This window comes from Pantherophis guttatus, chromosome 4 (genome assembly GCF_059756535.1).
Source record: "Pantherophis guttatus breed Tessera chromosome 4, ASM5975653v1, whole genome shotgun sequence".
NCBI classification, from domain to species: Eukaryota; Metazoa; Chordata; class Lepidosauria; order Squamata; family Colubridae; genus Pantherophis; species Pantherophis guttatus.
In genome coordinates this window covers 52005275-52018216 of record NC_142066.1, presented here as the reverse complement: position 1 = coordinate 52018216, position 12942 = coordinate 52005275, and the positions used below count along the sequence as shown (strand labels likewise).

Below are 12942 nucleotides of genomic sequence, written 5' to 3'. Positions count from 1 at the left end.
TGATTTTTTTTTTTTTCTATCGCCATTTAGCCTCCATCTCCCAAGACCTGGCCACAATAAAAAATTTTTATTCTCCCTCTTATTAAAATATGCTCTTCAACACTTTACTTTCAGTTCTTGAGAGTTTTTTTTTAAGTGATGCAGCAGTATCGCAATAATTTTACTACCAGGAGGGATATCCTCTTGGTCTTGTGAGAGAGATGAATAGGATCCAGATTTCAGCACTTATAGTTTAGTTTAGCTTTTGCATTAATCCACCTACCGGCAGTGTTGATGGGTTTTTATTTTTTAAATAGAGGCTAAACAAAGAATATAAACCAGAGATTCCCAGTCTTGGTAACTTTAAGACGCATGATCTTCAACTCCCAGAATTCCCTAGTCAGCTGTGGAACATATTCACTTCCATGTTCATAGATCTGAAGAGATGTGTACATGTGAGATACATTGTAGAAATAACATTTTTCATTCTTTTCTCATAAAAATAAAAAAAAGTAGATGGGATTATTTCCTGTTCATAGACGTTTGCTATTTGGTTATAACAAGAAGAAAACTATTTTCATAAGGGCTTAGCAGCTTTGTTGCCTTTTACCTGGCATTGCTTTAATTCAGCAGTTACCAAATGGAAAGACACTACAGTGCATATACTTGAAGAATGATCTCTATATAAAAAGAAACATATCACAAGGCTAGGAGAAGAGGCAGAGAGCTCCTATATCTGCACTAAAAAGGTTCTTGGTTTTTTTTCATTTCTTCCAGGAATCTGGCAAGTTGTAGTTAGTTTCCTCTTTAGAAAATATTTCCCAGATTTCTTTACAGAGAATGAGTATTGGGTTTAAGTTCATAACGTATCTGCAAGGGGACAGCAGAAAGGAAGCAGGTCTGGCTTCTTTCATCTGTGAGGAGAGACTTAGGGTCAAAAAGAGGCTATAGGAGGACTAAGACCAACCTGACTTCATTCCTCAACCAGAGAACTGCTCTCTGTCTTGCTCTATTTCAGTTCTTTCCTCATTCTTTTTGTTTTATGTTCATCAGCTTTCAAAACTGCAGGCAGAGATTATCCTGACTTTTAACGTATCTACAGCACATAGAAAATTTATGAGCTTGGAAAGTTTGTGATTAGAAAATAAATCATAACACATAAGACCATTATTTTTATGAGTATTTTATGTACTCTCCTTTAACTTGATCCAGATACATTGGTCTCTAACTCTCATAATCCCTCAACAGCATGACTGGAAGTTTTGCTTGGGGGAAGATCGGTGGAACATATAGTTACACCCATCAGTTTGTGGCTCTCTTAGAGACTGTGCATGTCCTTTTGATCTACAGGTAATTCTCGTTCAGCAGCTGCCTTGTTTAGCAACCATTTGCGGTCACAGTGATGATGAAAAAGTAATTTTGCAACCAGTCTTCGCATATATGACCTCCAGATGTCTGTAAAGCAAAGAAAAGATGAATTAAGATCATAACACAGTTGCAATATCACTTAGTGGCTCTTCTGTTTAACAGCCAAACTGCCAGTCTCATTTGTCAGTCTTACTAAATAGTCCTGAAAGGAAACACAACTAGATGAACTAATTCTACTTTATTATAAAGCTACATTAGCAAAATCTTGCAAGTCTGAAAGTGTAAATCTCCTACCGTCTCTTTTGCAGCCCAAGAAGCCTCTTCTGAGCCTCTTGCCCCGCTCTTATCCGACTGCTCCCTATGCAGCATTTCTTGGCCCTGTCTCCCAACGTCTTTCTCACATAGATTGCAGAACAATCTGCATTTGTTTGAGATGCAAGACCAAAATCTTGCCCTTGGAAGCCTTCTTTAATTTACCAGGTTAAAACAATATCTTATATCTGTGTTGCAAAATATGCAAGTGATAATGTACAAAAATTCTTGAGGTGTGCCTATATGGTTGTAACTTTTGACATTTTTTCTTCACTGTTCAGTTGCTAATAATCTTCAAATCATATCTAATAAATGGACTATACTGGGTTATTAATTCCACAAAGCAGATAGGCAGTGTGCCTAAAAGTCAACTCATGGTTCAGTTTTCAGTTTTACTCTTACTTCCATGTTTCAGTAACAGCCATTGTTCTTTGCTTTCACTGTCCTTTTTTCTTTTAAAAGACAGATGCAATGTTATTTATGTGCATCTCTCATAGTGTGCAAAAAAAATAAACAAATCCAGAACCTAAGAACATATTAAGCCTAAGTAACAGAATGTTAAGCCTGTAGATTGGACTGCAATGCTTTAGAAGCAGTTTAAAGTGTCATCCTTTCACATGTTTAAACATTCCTTCTAAAGAAAAGGTATAGCAAAGGGGCTAAACTTGAACTGTTCTTTCTAGTTAGCTTTCTGTCTGCAGGCATTTTTGTTTCTAGTCATCTGTATTTTGTAATTTAGTTGACTAAAGTTAGTCAGTTTTGGGTCAAGTTGTGGAGTGGGTAGAAGTACGAAGTAAAATCCAAACAGAGTGATTGACTACTGTGCCCAAGCTATACCCTCGATAAGATGTAATTGAAATAATGAAAGCTTACAAATTCTGTGCAAGCTAAAGAGTTATAACTGTGAAGTTTAGGATTGCTGCAGTCTTACTTAAAACAAACAGATGAAAAAAACTGTGTGTGTGGGTGTGTATACCAATCTTAATTAGAAGTAAGAAGTATCTGGAGAACAAAATGAGGTCTTTCCAAATTGCCCCAAATTCCTCTGAAAAATCATTTATTTAAGAACTTTTTAAAATTACTGGTAACTTTGCAGCTTAAATATATTATGAGTTGTTGAGTTAGGAAAGGTGCAAGAGATAAATTTAAACCAGTCATAAAATAATTTGCTAATTTAAATTTATTGACTATCTGAGTCCAGCGGACAGTCATTATTTAAGATAATGACTAAACCACCTTTCACTTCCATTTCTCTCACCCCAAAAAATTAATAAAAGAATGAATGAGTCTAAAGGTAAAGATAAAGGTTTCTCTGTCAGTCATGTCCAACTGTAGGCACAGTGTTCATCTCCATTTCTTGGCCTAGGGAGCCAGCATTATCCAGAAATATTTTCTATGGCTAGGTGGACAACATGGTTATACGGCAAAGGCTCATGGATGGCTGTTAACCTTCCCACCCAAGTGGTACCTATTTATCTACTTGCATTTGCATGCTTTCAAATGGCTAGTTAGGGCAGGAGATGGGGCAAGTAATGGGATCTCACCCTGTAGCGCAGAGCTCGGGGCTTGAACCCGGGCTTCAGTTCATCTGCTGCCAAGCTCAGCATTTTTAACCGCTGAGTCATCACTCTGGTTAAATAGAGTCTTCTATTGTGTTATTTGCATGAAGATACATATACCATGATGTTCATAACATCAATTATTCCACTTGCCCTAAACTGTCAATCATGCTGGAGAGAGGAGTTTTTTAGATGTAATGTGGTAAATTACATATATCCAATTGAACGCAGCAAATAAATGCTAAGCAGAATTACATACGACCACACTCCTTTTAAAAATACTTAAAATAAAACAATTAGAACAGAAGATGTGGTTGATCTTTCTTTTGTGGATGTTCCAGCATCTGCCTGTTTTCACAGCGTACATATGCATATTTGATGGTGTAAAGATATGCACCCAAAATGTGCTTCTAGTTGTACTTGCAAACTTCCCTTTGATCGAAAACTATGATAAGGCAGAATTTCTGGTTATAAATAAATTCAACTAAACATAAAATGGTTTGGGGTTTTTTTTGACAAGTTTTATTGGTCATAAAATGGTTTTTGGAGCTGCTTATGGATAACGGGAAAAGCTTGCACCTGCAACTTGCAAGGAAGACAAATGATAACCTGCAAAAAGACAACCTGCAAAAAAGACAAATAATTATACATCATTTGTCTTTTAATATTTGGAAAACTTATATAAGTTTATTTATTTATTTATTTATTTGTATCCTAGCTTTACTATTTTTACATATAATTCAAGATGGTGAACATATCCAGCACATCTTCTTCATCTTGGGTTCTGCTCTCATTCTTGACCCATGCTTGAAGAAAGCTGTCTAACTGCTTTTGTATTCTTCAGTATTAAAAACATATTCTGCATATTCTACACTTTTCAATTAAAAAAAGACTTGCCAAAAGTTTCTTTAAAATTGGAAAACAATCTGCTCCAAACTTTCTCTTTCTGTTTGGAGAAATGGGGATGAAGAAGTCATATTAGTGCTAACATAGCTTCCAGTCAATCAGAGACTGCAAATAGAGGTAATCTTCGACTTATGACCAACACTTGTTCAATGAATTGTGCCCGATTTTATGACCTTTTTCCCATGATTGTTAAGTGAATTACTGTAGTTGTTACAGTAAGTGGATCCTGGGACTGTTAAGAGAATCCAGTTTCTCCATTGATTTTGCTTCTTAGAAGCCAGCTTGGAAGGTCCCAAATAGCTATTACATATCCCAGGCAATGCAACTCTCTTAAATATACACTTGTTGCCAAATGCCCAAATTGTGATAATATAACTGGGGTTGCTGAAAGGTCATAAATGTAAGGGTTGGTCACAGATCACTTTTTTCAGTGCCATTGTGACTTTGAATGGTCTCTAAATGAATGATTATATGTTGAGCACTACCTGTACTTCTGCTGTTGCCTTACAAGATAAGATCTTTCTTGTAGATAGTCATCTTACAAGCCACTCTTTATAAATACAAGATCATTGTGTTTTCCTGTCTAATTAGCCCTTTTTTAAAAAGCCATTACAAGTGATTCTCTATCTGGGAAGACTTTTATTGCTTTTACGCATTCCAGAGATTTAGAAAGTCCTCTATGGACCAGAACAGAAAATGGAATTTCTTCTTTTCCTGATAGTTATTTGTCTTAATCGTTTAAGATAAACGATATCTTGTGATCAGATTAAGCTCTGAGAAAGGATTGACAGAACTGTTTTTTAGGGCTGTAGGTGCATAGCAGAGCACAGTTTGCCTGTGAAAAACTCCATGCTTTTTCTCGGGCATATCCACACCAAGATCCTTACTTAAACTAGAGCAAGACTTTTTGATCAATATTGACAATATAGACTAATAGAATCACTTCATGTAACAGCTGTCAATATTCCATCTAATCCAGTGTTTTTCAAACTTGACAAATTTAAGATGTGTGGACTTCAACTCCCAGAATTCCTCATCCAACATGCTGATCTAAGCACTTTCATTTGGAAGTTCTTAGATCAATTTACTTACTAAATTATGTATTCTTTATTGTTGGGAAATTATAAATACCCAAGATGAAAATAATGATGTTTTTTTACTAATAAAATAATATATTTGCCAAGATATAATGCTATAAAGCATTACATGGCCATTTTGAAAGTCTATTAAATATATTTGATTACACTTGATTCAGTTTATTGTTTCTATAGTTTGCTAATGCAAATTTGTTTTTATTATATTGTTCGTTATCAGCGCCTCCTTCTTCTGCCCAGTACAAAATTTTCAGTATTTCATTCAGTTTTGTCTATGGAAATGCGTATATCTGACTATAGGAAAAATATCTGACTATAGGAAAAATACATGCAAACTGCCAAGTATATCTCTAGGAATATGTTCATTAGGTGTTTTGAATTGGCAGTAGTTCCATTGTGAACAAAGTGGCATGATTGTGTGACCTCTATAGGTGCTAGTGGTTAGTTGGGAAGTATGTATTTTATATATTAAAGGATGTCCAATATGGAAAATGTAATATGAGAATCATCTCTCAGCCATTTCTAGGAATCAGAGAAGTTCGTTCATACAACAGTAAACACATAATAGATATTAATAGCATGGTCGTTTGAGAAGAGCATGAAGTTTCTTTTCAACAAAGACCCACATAATCAGAGTTGAGTTGTGCGCCCACACACAAAGTTTCAAGACATGCATGCAGTCCTTGAACCTTTTGTATATGCTGAGTAAAACCATGGAGCTCTATTAAGAAAACATCCTGCAGCTATCTGTGCATTCTTTAACCCTTCCCCACTTTAATTTCAGAGAAGGGCCTCAGGGGAAATAGCAGGCAAAACAGAGGGAGAGAAAAGAAGCAGGCAGAGAAAGACTGGAGAGCAGATTCAAAAAGTAGAGAAGCCAAAAAGGCTGGAAAAAGGACCATAAGATACAACAGTGGGAAGCCATTGCCTGATGAAGGAAGGAGCACCGAGCATTGCCTGCCAACCCAAAAAGTTTTGTTGGCTGGAGGATAGCCCATCTGGCACACCTTTGCACATCCTTAGGGCCAAACTGGTTCAGCCCATAGCTGAATGGGAAGCCTTCTCAGCCAAATTCAAGAGAGGTTCTGTGCTGTTGGTACTAAGAATAAATATAAATGAAAGAGATGCAGAGATGATAGGACAAGCTGGCCAAAAAGGCAGTTTGGTTGATGAAAGGTAATTTATTATTGGCTATTTCTCAGGCAGTGAAAAATCAAATGCCAAGGCTGTGTAGTCTGCTTTCCTGTGATTTCCCTACCGGTTGCTGGTAGAGAAGTGGGAGTGGGTGAGTAGGGATTCGAAGAGCACAGTGGGAGAGGACATTGTTATTTCCTATTGATGGGAAAAGTCAAGGTTATAGAAAGTGGGTGGAGTAATTAGCAGGGATCATCATGCCTGCTGCTTCTTCTCCTTGCCGAGAGACAAAGGGCCTTTTATGGATATACATGTGGTTATGTTTTCCTCTGCTTTTTATCACTATTTCAGGAAGCTTTGGGGGTTGGGGGGGGAAAGTATTTCAGAATACTGAATACAGAGCAAGCTAGCCAGGCCTTGCCCCTGTCACCCAGTCAGGAAGTAGGACTTGAAAAGCCTTGTAGAATCTACTCTGAGGGAAGATGGGCCATGGAAAAGCCTCCACCTTCTGCCTGTTGTTGACAAAGCAAGGGGGTTTTTGTATCCTGAGGCACTGCAAAGTAGCAAATGTAGCTGCTTGTCCTTCTTAAAAGAACTGATGTTATGGTGAGCTTTTAAGTGATTTTGTGCTCATTTTGTAAAAAACAAGAGAACCTGAACTGTCTTATAAAACGGTGCCTAAATTTCAGTTTTAAAGAAATAAATGAACATTTTATGTAAACTTTATGTTCAAAGGACAAATGTATTTAACTAACAGATATTGGTAAGTAGCCACAAAGGAGTAGTTGTTACTGTCTTGCTCTATTTCTCTATGGAGTGTGAGTGATGGGCAAGAATGCTTTCTAGTCTACTTCAGTAGTCTTAACCTCTTGCAGCTGCTGTTTCATCTTTTCAGCTTTGACCTCTTGGCTGCTTTCTCCTACAGGGTACATCCCTAGCTATTTGGACAAAGATGAGCAGTGTGTTGTATGTGGAGACAAAGCCACAGGATACCACTACCGCTGTATTACCTGTGAAGGCTGCAAGGTAAAAAATGCTTGAAAAGGTGTGTCTCAACCAAGGGCCTTCCACATCTGCACCTGATCACAGCAGCAATACAGCCCAGCAACCTTCCCCTCCCCAATAGCCTTCTGACATTGCTTTCACCAGAATCTCAAGTCATACCCAAGGCAGCTTAAAATCATCCTCGGTATACAGTAATGCTTTGCTCTTTAAACAGTCAGTAGGTCATGATAGTTTTACCATGAGCACGATCTGACAGTGACCATCCAGTTAATGCTGCAGTCAAGTATCCTCTGGGATTAGGAACTTTTGGCCACTTGGGCTGTTGCAGGTATGCCTCTTATTCTCCAGCCCTTTGGTGCTGTCTTCCAAGTTCAGTCTGCTCCAGGCAGCATGAGTGTCCTTATTCTTTCAAACCAGATTGTTCCCAATTTCAGAGACTTGGATCAGCCTGAGGGAAGCAATATGGTGAAGCAGAACAGAGGTTTCTCTTTGCTGTTTCATGATGCAATTCATCCAATGTCTGTCAGTTGTTTGGGCTAACAGAATAACAGAGTTGGAAGGAACCTTGGCAGTCTTCTAGTCCAATCCACTCCTCAGGCAGGAATCCCTATATCATTTCAGGCAAATAGTTGTCCACTCTCTTCTTAAAAGCCTCCAGTGATGGAGCACCCACAACTTCTGAAGGAAAGCCGTTCCACTGATTTATTATTCTCGCTGTCAGGAAATTTCTCCTTAGTTCTAGGTTGCTTCTCTCCTTAATTAGTTTCCATCCATTGTATCTTGTCTTGCATTCTGGTGCTTTGGAACATAGGTTGACCCCCCTCTTCTTTATGGCAGCCCCTCAAATATTGGAACATTGCTATAATGTCACCCATAGTCCTTTTGCCTACAGGTTTTACAGGGTTGCATACAGGTTTAGCACTCTTCAAAAATATTGCTAGACTTATGTTCAAATGGAGCTACGTTCTTAGTTGATAATCATGCTGACTTAGAATTCATTTCCACAAATCCCAAGCAGTTTACTCTTCTATCAAAACTTATTTCTTTCCTTACCAAAGTCATCTATATTGAGAGTGATTAGTAGATGTTTTTCTACTAGCTGGTGACATTAGGTAGGAGAGGAGGGAAACAAAGCTTGGGATATCAATTCATCCTTATTCTGAACGTGTCTGCAAACTGTAAATAAGATCAATGCCATTTGCTAACAGCATGTCTATGACAGGATAGGTTGCCAATAGTAAATTTTATGCCAATATAATTTTTTGCTACCTCAAGAAATGGTATGTGACACTTCAACATGGCTGTGAAAAATTCCTACATCCTCGGTACTGGTAGTTCTCAGCATACAACCATTTATTTAATGAACGTTAGAAATTAACAACGGCACTGAAAAAAGTAACTTACGACTTATGGACTTTATGACTGGTCTTCACACTTATGCTGTTGCAACATCCCCATGGTCACATGATCAAAATTTGCACACTTTCCATGTATTTATGATGGTTTCAGCTTCCTGGGTCATGTGATCACCATTTCTGACTTTCCAGACAACTTTCAACAAGCAGCTAATGGGGAAAGTTGTATTTGCTTAATAACCATATGATTCATTTAACATATGAAATGATTCACTTAACAGTCGTGAAAAGATGTCATAACATCAGGTATAACCCAACAACTGCCTTGCTTAGCAATGGAAATTTTGGTCCCAATTTTGGTTCATAAATTGAGGACTATCTGCACTTTGAATTAACCCACTTCAGAAATAATAATTATGTGTATAGTTCTGCTGCATTAGGTAAATCATCCCAAACATTTTACATGGCATCACACTGTGTCTTCTGCAGAAAGTAATGTGGGTTATTTGGCCACTTGGTGATAGGAAATAGAGATGACAAGCAGGCATAACATACATGGACCAAGTGAGGAGGATTCATAAAAACTTTTTGAGCTAGCCTTTATTGCCAAGAAAAAAAGATTAGACTATAAAAAATGGAAAAGGAGAAGAAGCCTTAAGAAGCTACAAAAACATTGGGAATGGTTTGGCTGTGGGAAAACGGTTAGATCCATTGTATTTTTCCTATCTGTCAGCCTTTCTCAATGCCACTATCAGTATCCCAAATCTGCAAATATGACTAGTTAGTTATCATAGTTGTAGGGTACATGTAGGGTTATCTGTATTAAGGCACAGAGATACTAATTTGCTCAAAGTTTTATAATGTTATATCCCAAAGGTGCTTTTTTCAAGAGGCAACTGGACTTTCTGGTTTTTCTTTGAAGACATTTTGCTTCTCATCCAAGAAGCTTTTTCAGCTCTGACTGGATGGTGGGGAATGGAAAGATTTATACTCCTTGCAGACAGCTTGTCATTTGCATTATTTTAGGGAGTCATTAAGGTCACCTGGAGGTTTAACTGTGTCACCCTGGGGAAACCACCTCATGCATATATTGAGTCCCCAAAATCCCAAAAGAGGGAACTCCATAATATATATCAGCTGATTGCCAAAGACGACTTCACGAGAAGTAATTAACATCTGAGGTAACTTCTTTATTAACTCAAACAGGAGACCATAACACGTTCTCCTCAGAACAGAACAGAAAACAAACGCTGACAGCTCTTATATACTCGCTCTCAGCGTGGCTAACCAATCAGAATCTTTCCCCCTTCTGTACACTCCAACAGGGGGCTCAAACTAGGGAACCTGCTCAGTACACAACACTCCACTCAGACCAATTTCAGCAACATCAACTCTGTCACCTACAACATTGCCAAACCTCTAACCACCTTATTAGCTCCTCTAATTGGCAACACCACCCATCACATCAACAATTCACAGGACTTCGCCAGCAAGGTTTGGAAATTAAAACTTGACCCGAATTATACTATAGTTTCCTGTGATGTGTCTTCTCTCTTCATCTGCATTCCAACTATCAAAGCTGTCATGGTAGTGAAAAAATGACTGCTACAAGACAGCACCTTAGGTGACAGAATCAACCTCAGCTCAGACTACTTATGTGCCATGCTGGACCTCTGCTTGACCACTACCTGTTTTAAATACAATGAAGATTTCTACAGACAGAAACACGGCTGTGCCATGGGTTCACCTGTGTCCCCCATTGTGACCAATCTCTACATGGAAGAGGTAGAAATCAAAGCCCTAGACTCCTCAGGAATTCCACCTACTCACTGGTATAGGTATGTGGACGATACTTGGGTCAAAATCAAAATACAGGAATTGGAAGCATTCACCAAATACATCAAATTCACAGGGAAAGATGTAAAGGAAAATAGTCTCACCTTCCTGGACTGTGCGGTACCCATTAAGGAAGACAGAAGCCTTAACATTGAAGCAAACCCACCCACACAGATCAATATTTACATTTTGATTCTCACCACCCACTGGAGAACAAAATGGGGGTCATCAGAACCCTACACCACTGAGCTGAAGGCCTGCCTACCAGCAAAGATGGGCAAGAAAAAGAACAAAAACACATCAAGGAAGCCCTCATAACGTGTGGCTATCCCAAGTGGGCCTTCATTAAATCTCAAAAAAGACCTTACATTATTTGTCCTCCATGACAGATAATGAAGAAAACAATAAATGAAGCAACATTGTCATTCCATACGTTGCAGTTGCTCAAGAGAATCTTATACCTTGTACGTTGTACGTTGCTCAAGAGAATCTTCAGCCAACCTAAATATGTGCACACTTCAAACCCAAGAATACACTAAGGCAGAAGCTTGTCCACCTCAAAGATAAAACATCCTGATAAAAACTGACCATCTTGGTATATGCAGTACAATACAGTGAGCCATGTGCAGATCTGTACATTGGGGAAACAAAACAACCACTTCATAAGCGCATGGCATAACATAGGAGAACAAACACATCAGGACTAGATTCAGCAGTCCACCTGCATTTAAAAGACATAGGCCATTCTTTTGAAGACAACAAAGTCCAAATTTTTGACAGAGAGGACCGCTGATTTGAAAGAGGGGTCAAAGAGGCCATCTATGTCAAAATTGAACAGCCAACTCTTAACAGAGGGGAAGAGATTGGATCTCCAATCTACAATACAGTTCTTTCAACAGTTCCAAGAAGGCTCCACATCCATTTGCACCATTCAGGTGACCCTGATGACACAGAAACCTTCAGGTGACCTTAACGACTCACTAAAAGAAGACAAATGACCAGCTGTCTGAAAGGAGTATAAATCCTTCCATTCCCCACCATCCAGTCAGAGCTGAAAAAGCTTCTTGGATGAGAAGTGAAAAGTCTTCAAAGAAAAACCAGAAAGTCCAGTTGCCTCCTGAAAAAGCACCTTTGGGACAACCATGACCTGGATCAAGGGTCACCAAACTTTCAGACCTCCGGGACCACTAAATTCATAATTTTAAATCCTGCAGACCACTAATACAAATCAAGCTTGCTGAAGCGCTTGGACTCCCAGTGACGGGATGGGTTCTTCAGGCACTTAGCTTGGCCGCCTGTTTCTGCAATCTTAAACACTCAAAAGAGCCATTTGACTCTTTTCCCAGTGAAAACAAAACACCAAGAGCCACAAAACCTGGGTGGGCAGGGCCAACTCAACTCCCACCCAGTTACATGAACCCACCCACCCAGCCAGCCATGCCTAACCAGGTTTTGTTGGCTCCCTATGTTTTCTTTTCTTTGGGAAACAGGCATCTGTCTCTCATCTCCTTCTCTCTCACTTTCTTTCTATCTGTCTCCCTCTTTCTATCTCTCTCTGTCTGTATCCCTCTTTCTCTCATCTCTCTCTCTCTCTGTCTTTCTTTGTCTCTCTCTCTCTCTCTGTATCACCCTCTTTGTCTTCCTCTCTCTCTCTTTCTCTCTCTATCTCTGTCTATCTTTCTCTCTGTGTGTCTCTCCTCTCTCTGTCTCTCTGTCTCTCATCTCTCTCTGTCTCTCTGTCTCTTTCTCCCTTTCTCTCTCTCTGTCGCTCTCTCATCTCTCTCTCTCTCATTCTGATTCTCTGGTGCGCTCTCTGTCTCGCTTCTTCAACCTTTGTTGGTGCTGGACACACCTCAGTTGCTCAGGGAGACACATAACCTGCACTCCACCCAGAGACACTCACCCAACCAAGATGCGGCTAATGCTCCAGGAGGAGGAGGGGATGCCATCTCCCCCATTGTGAAACGTGCTACATTTACCTGTACTGCAAGGTGCTGCAAGAGCAGTGGGCAGGCCATGGAGGTGCCAACAGCAGCGGCAGAGAGAAATGGCTGAGCTGGGCCAGTGTCTCGGGGTGGAGAGGCAGTCACATGTCTCCTTGAGCAACCGAGGTGCGCACAACACCAAAAAGGGCCAGAAAATGTGCCCATGAGACCCAGCAAGAGATGAAGCAACTACAGGGTGCTTCGCTCCCACTCTGGAATATTGAGTGAGTCTCCATCCGCTGCCCTTGCCCTTACCTTCTAAGGCCAGGCAAGGAATGACCTGGAGGGGAGGGTGAGGGGCAGGGCCAGCCTCTGGTGGGTTCAGCCGAAAGGGAGCCACAGCAGGGGGATGAAAGAGCTGCAGGTTGTCGACACCCATTGCTTTGGCCCGCCTGCGCCACCGTCCCCC

At 39.7% G+C, this 12942-nt stretch overlaps 1 protein-coding gene across 6 annotated transcripts in view; it reads left to right on the top strand.

Annotated features, from left to right (window-relative positions):
* Positions 1 to 12942, top strand: part of THRA (thyroid hormone receptor alpha) — a 153933-nt gene that overhangs the window by 125968 nt on the left and 15023 nt on the right. For all 6 annotated transcript variants that reach the window (XM_087892172.1, XM_060691655.2, XM_060691656.2 and 3 more), the window contains one exon: positions 7278 to 7378. In XM_087892172.1, coding sequence (XP_087748298.1) covers positions 7278 to 7378 — 101 coding nt within the window. The remainder of the gene's footprint in view (positions 1 to 7277; positions 7379 to 12942) is intronic.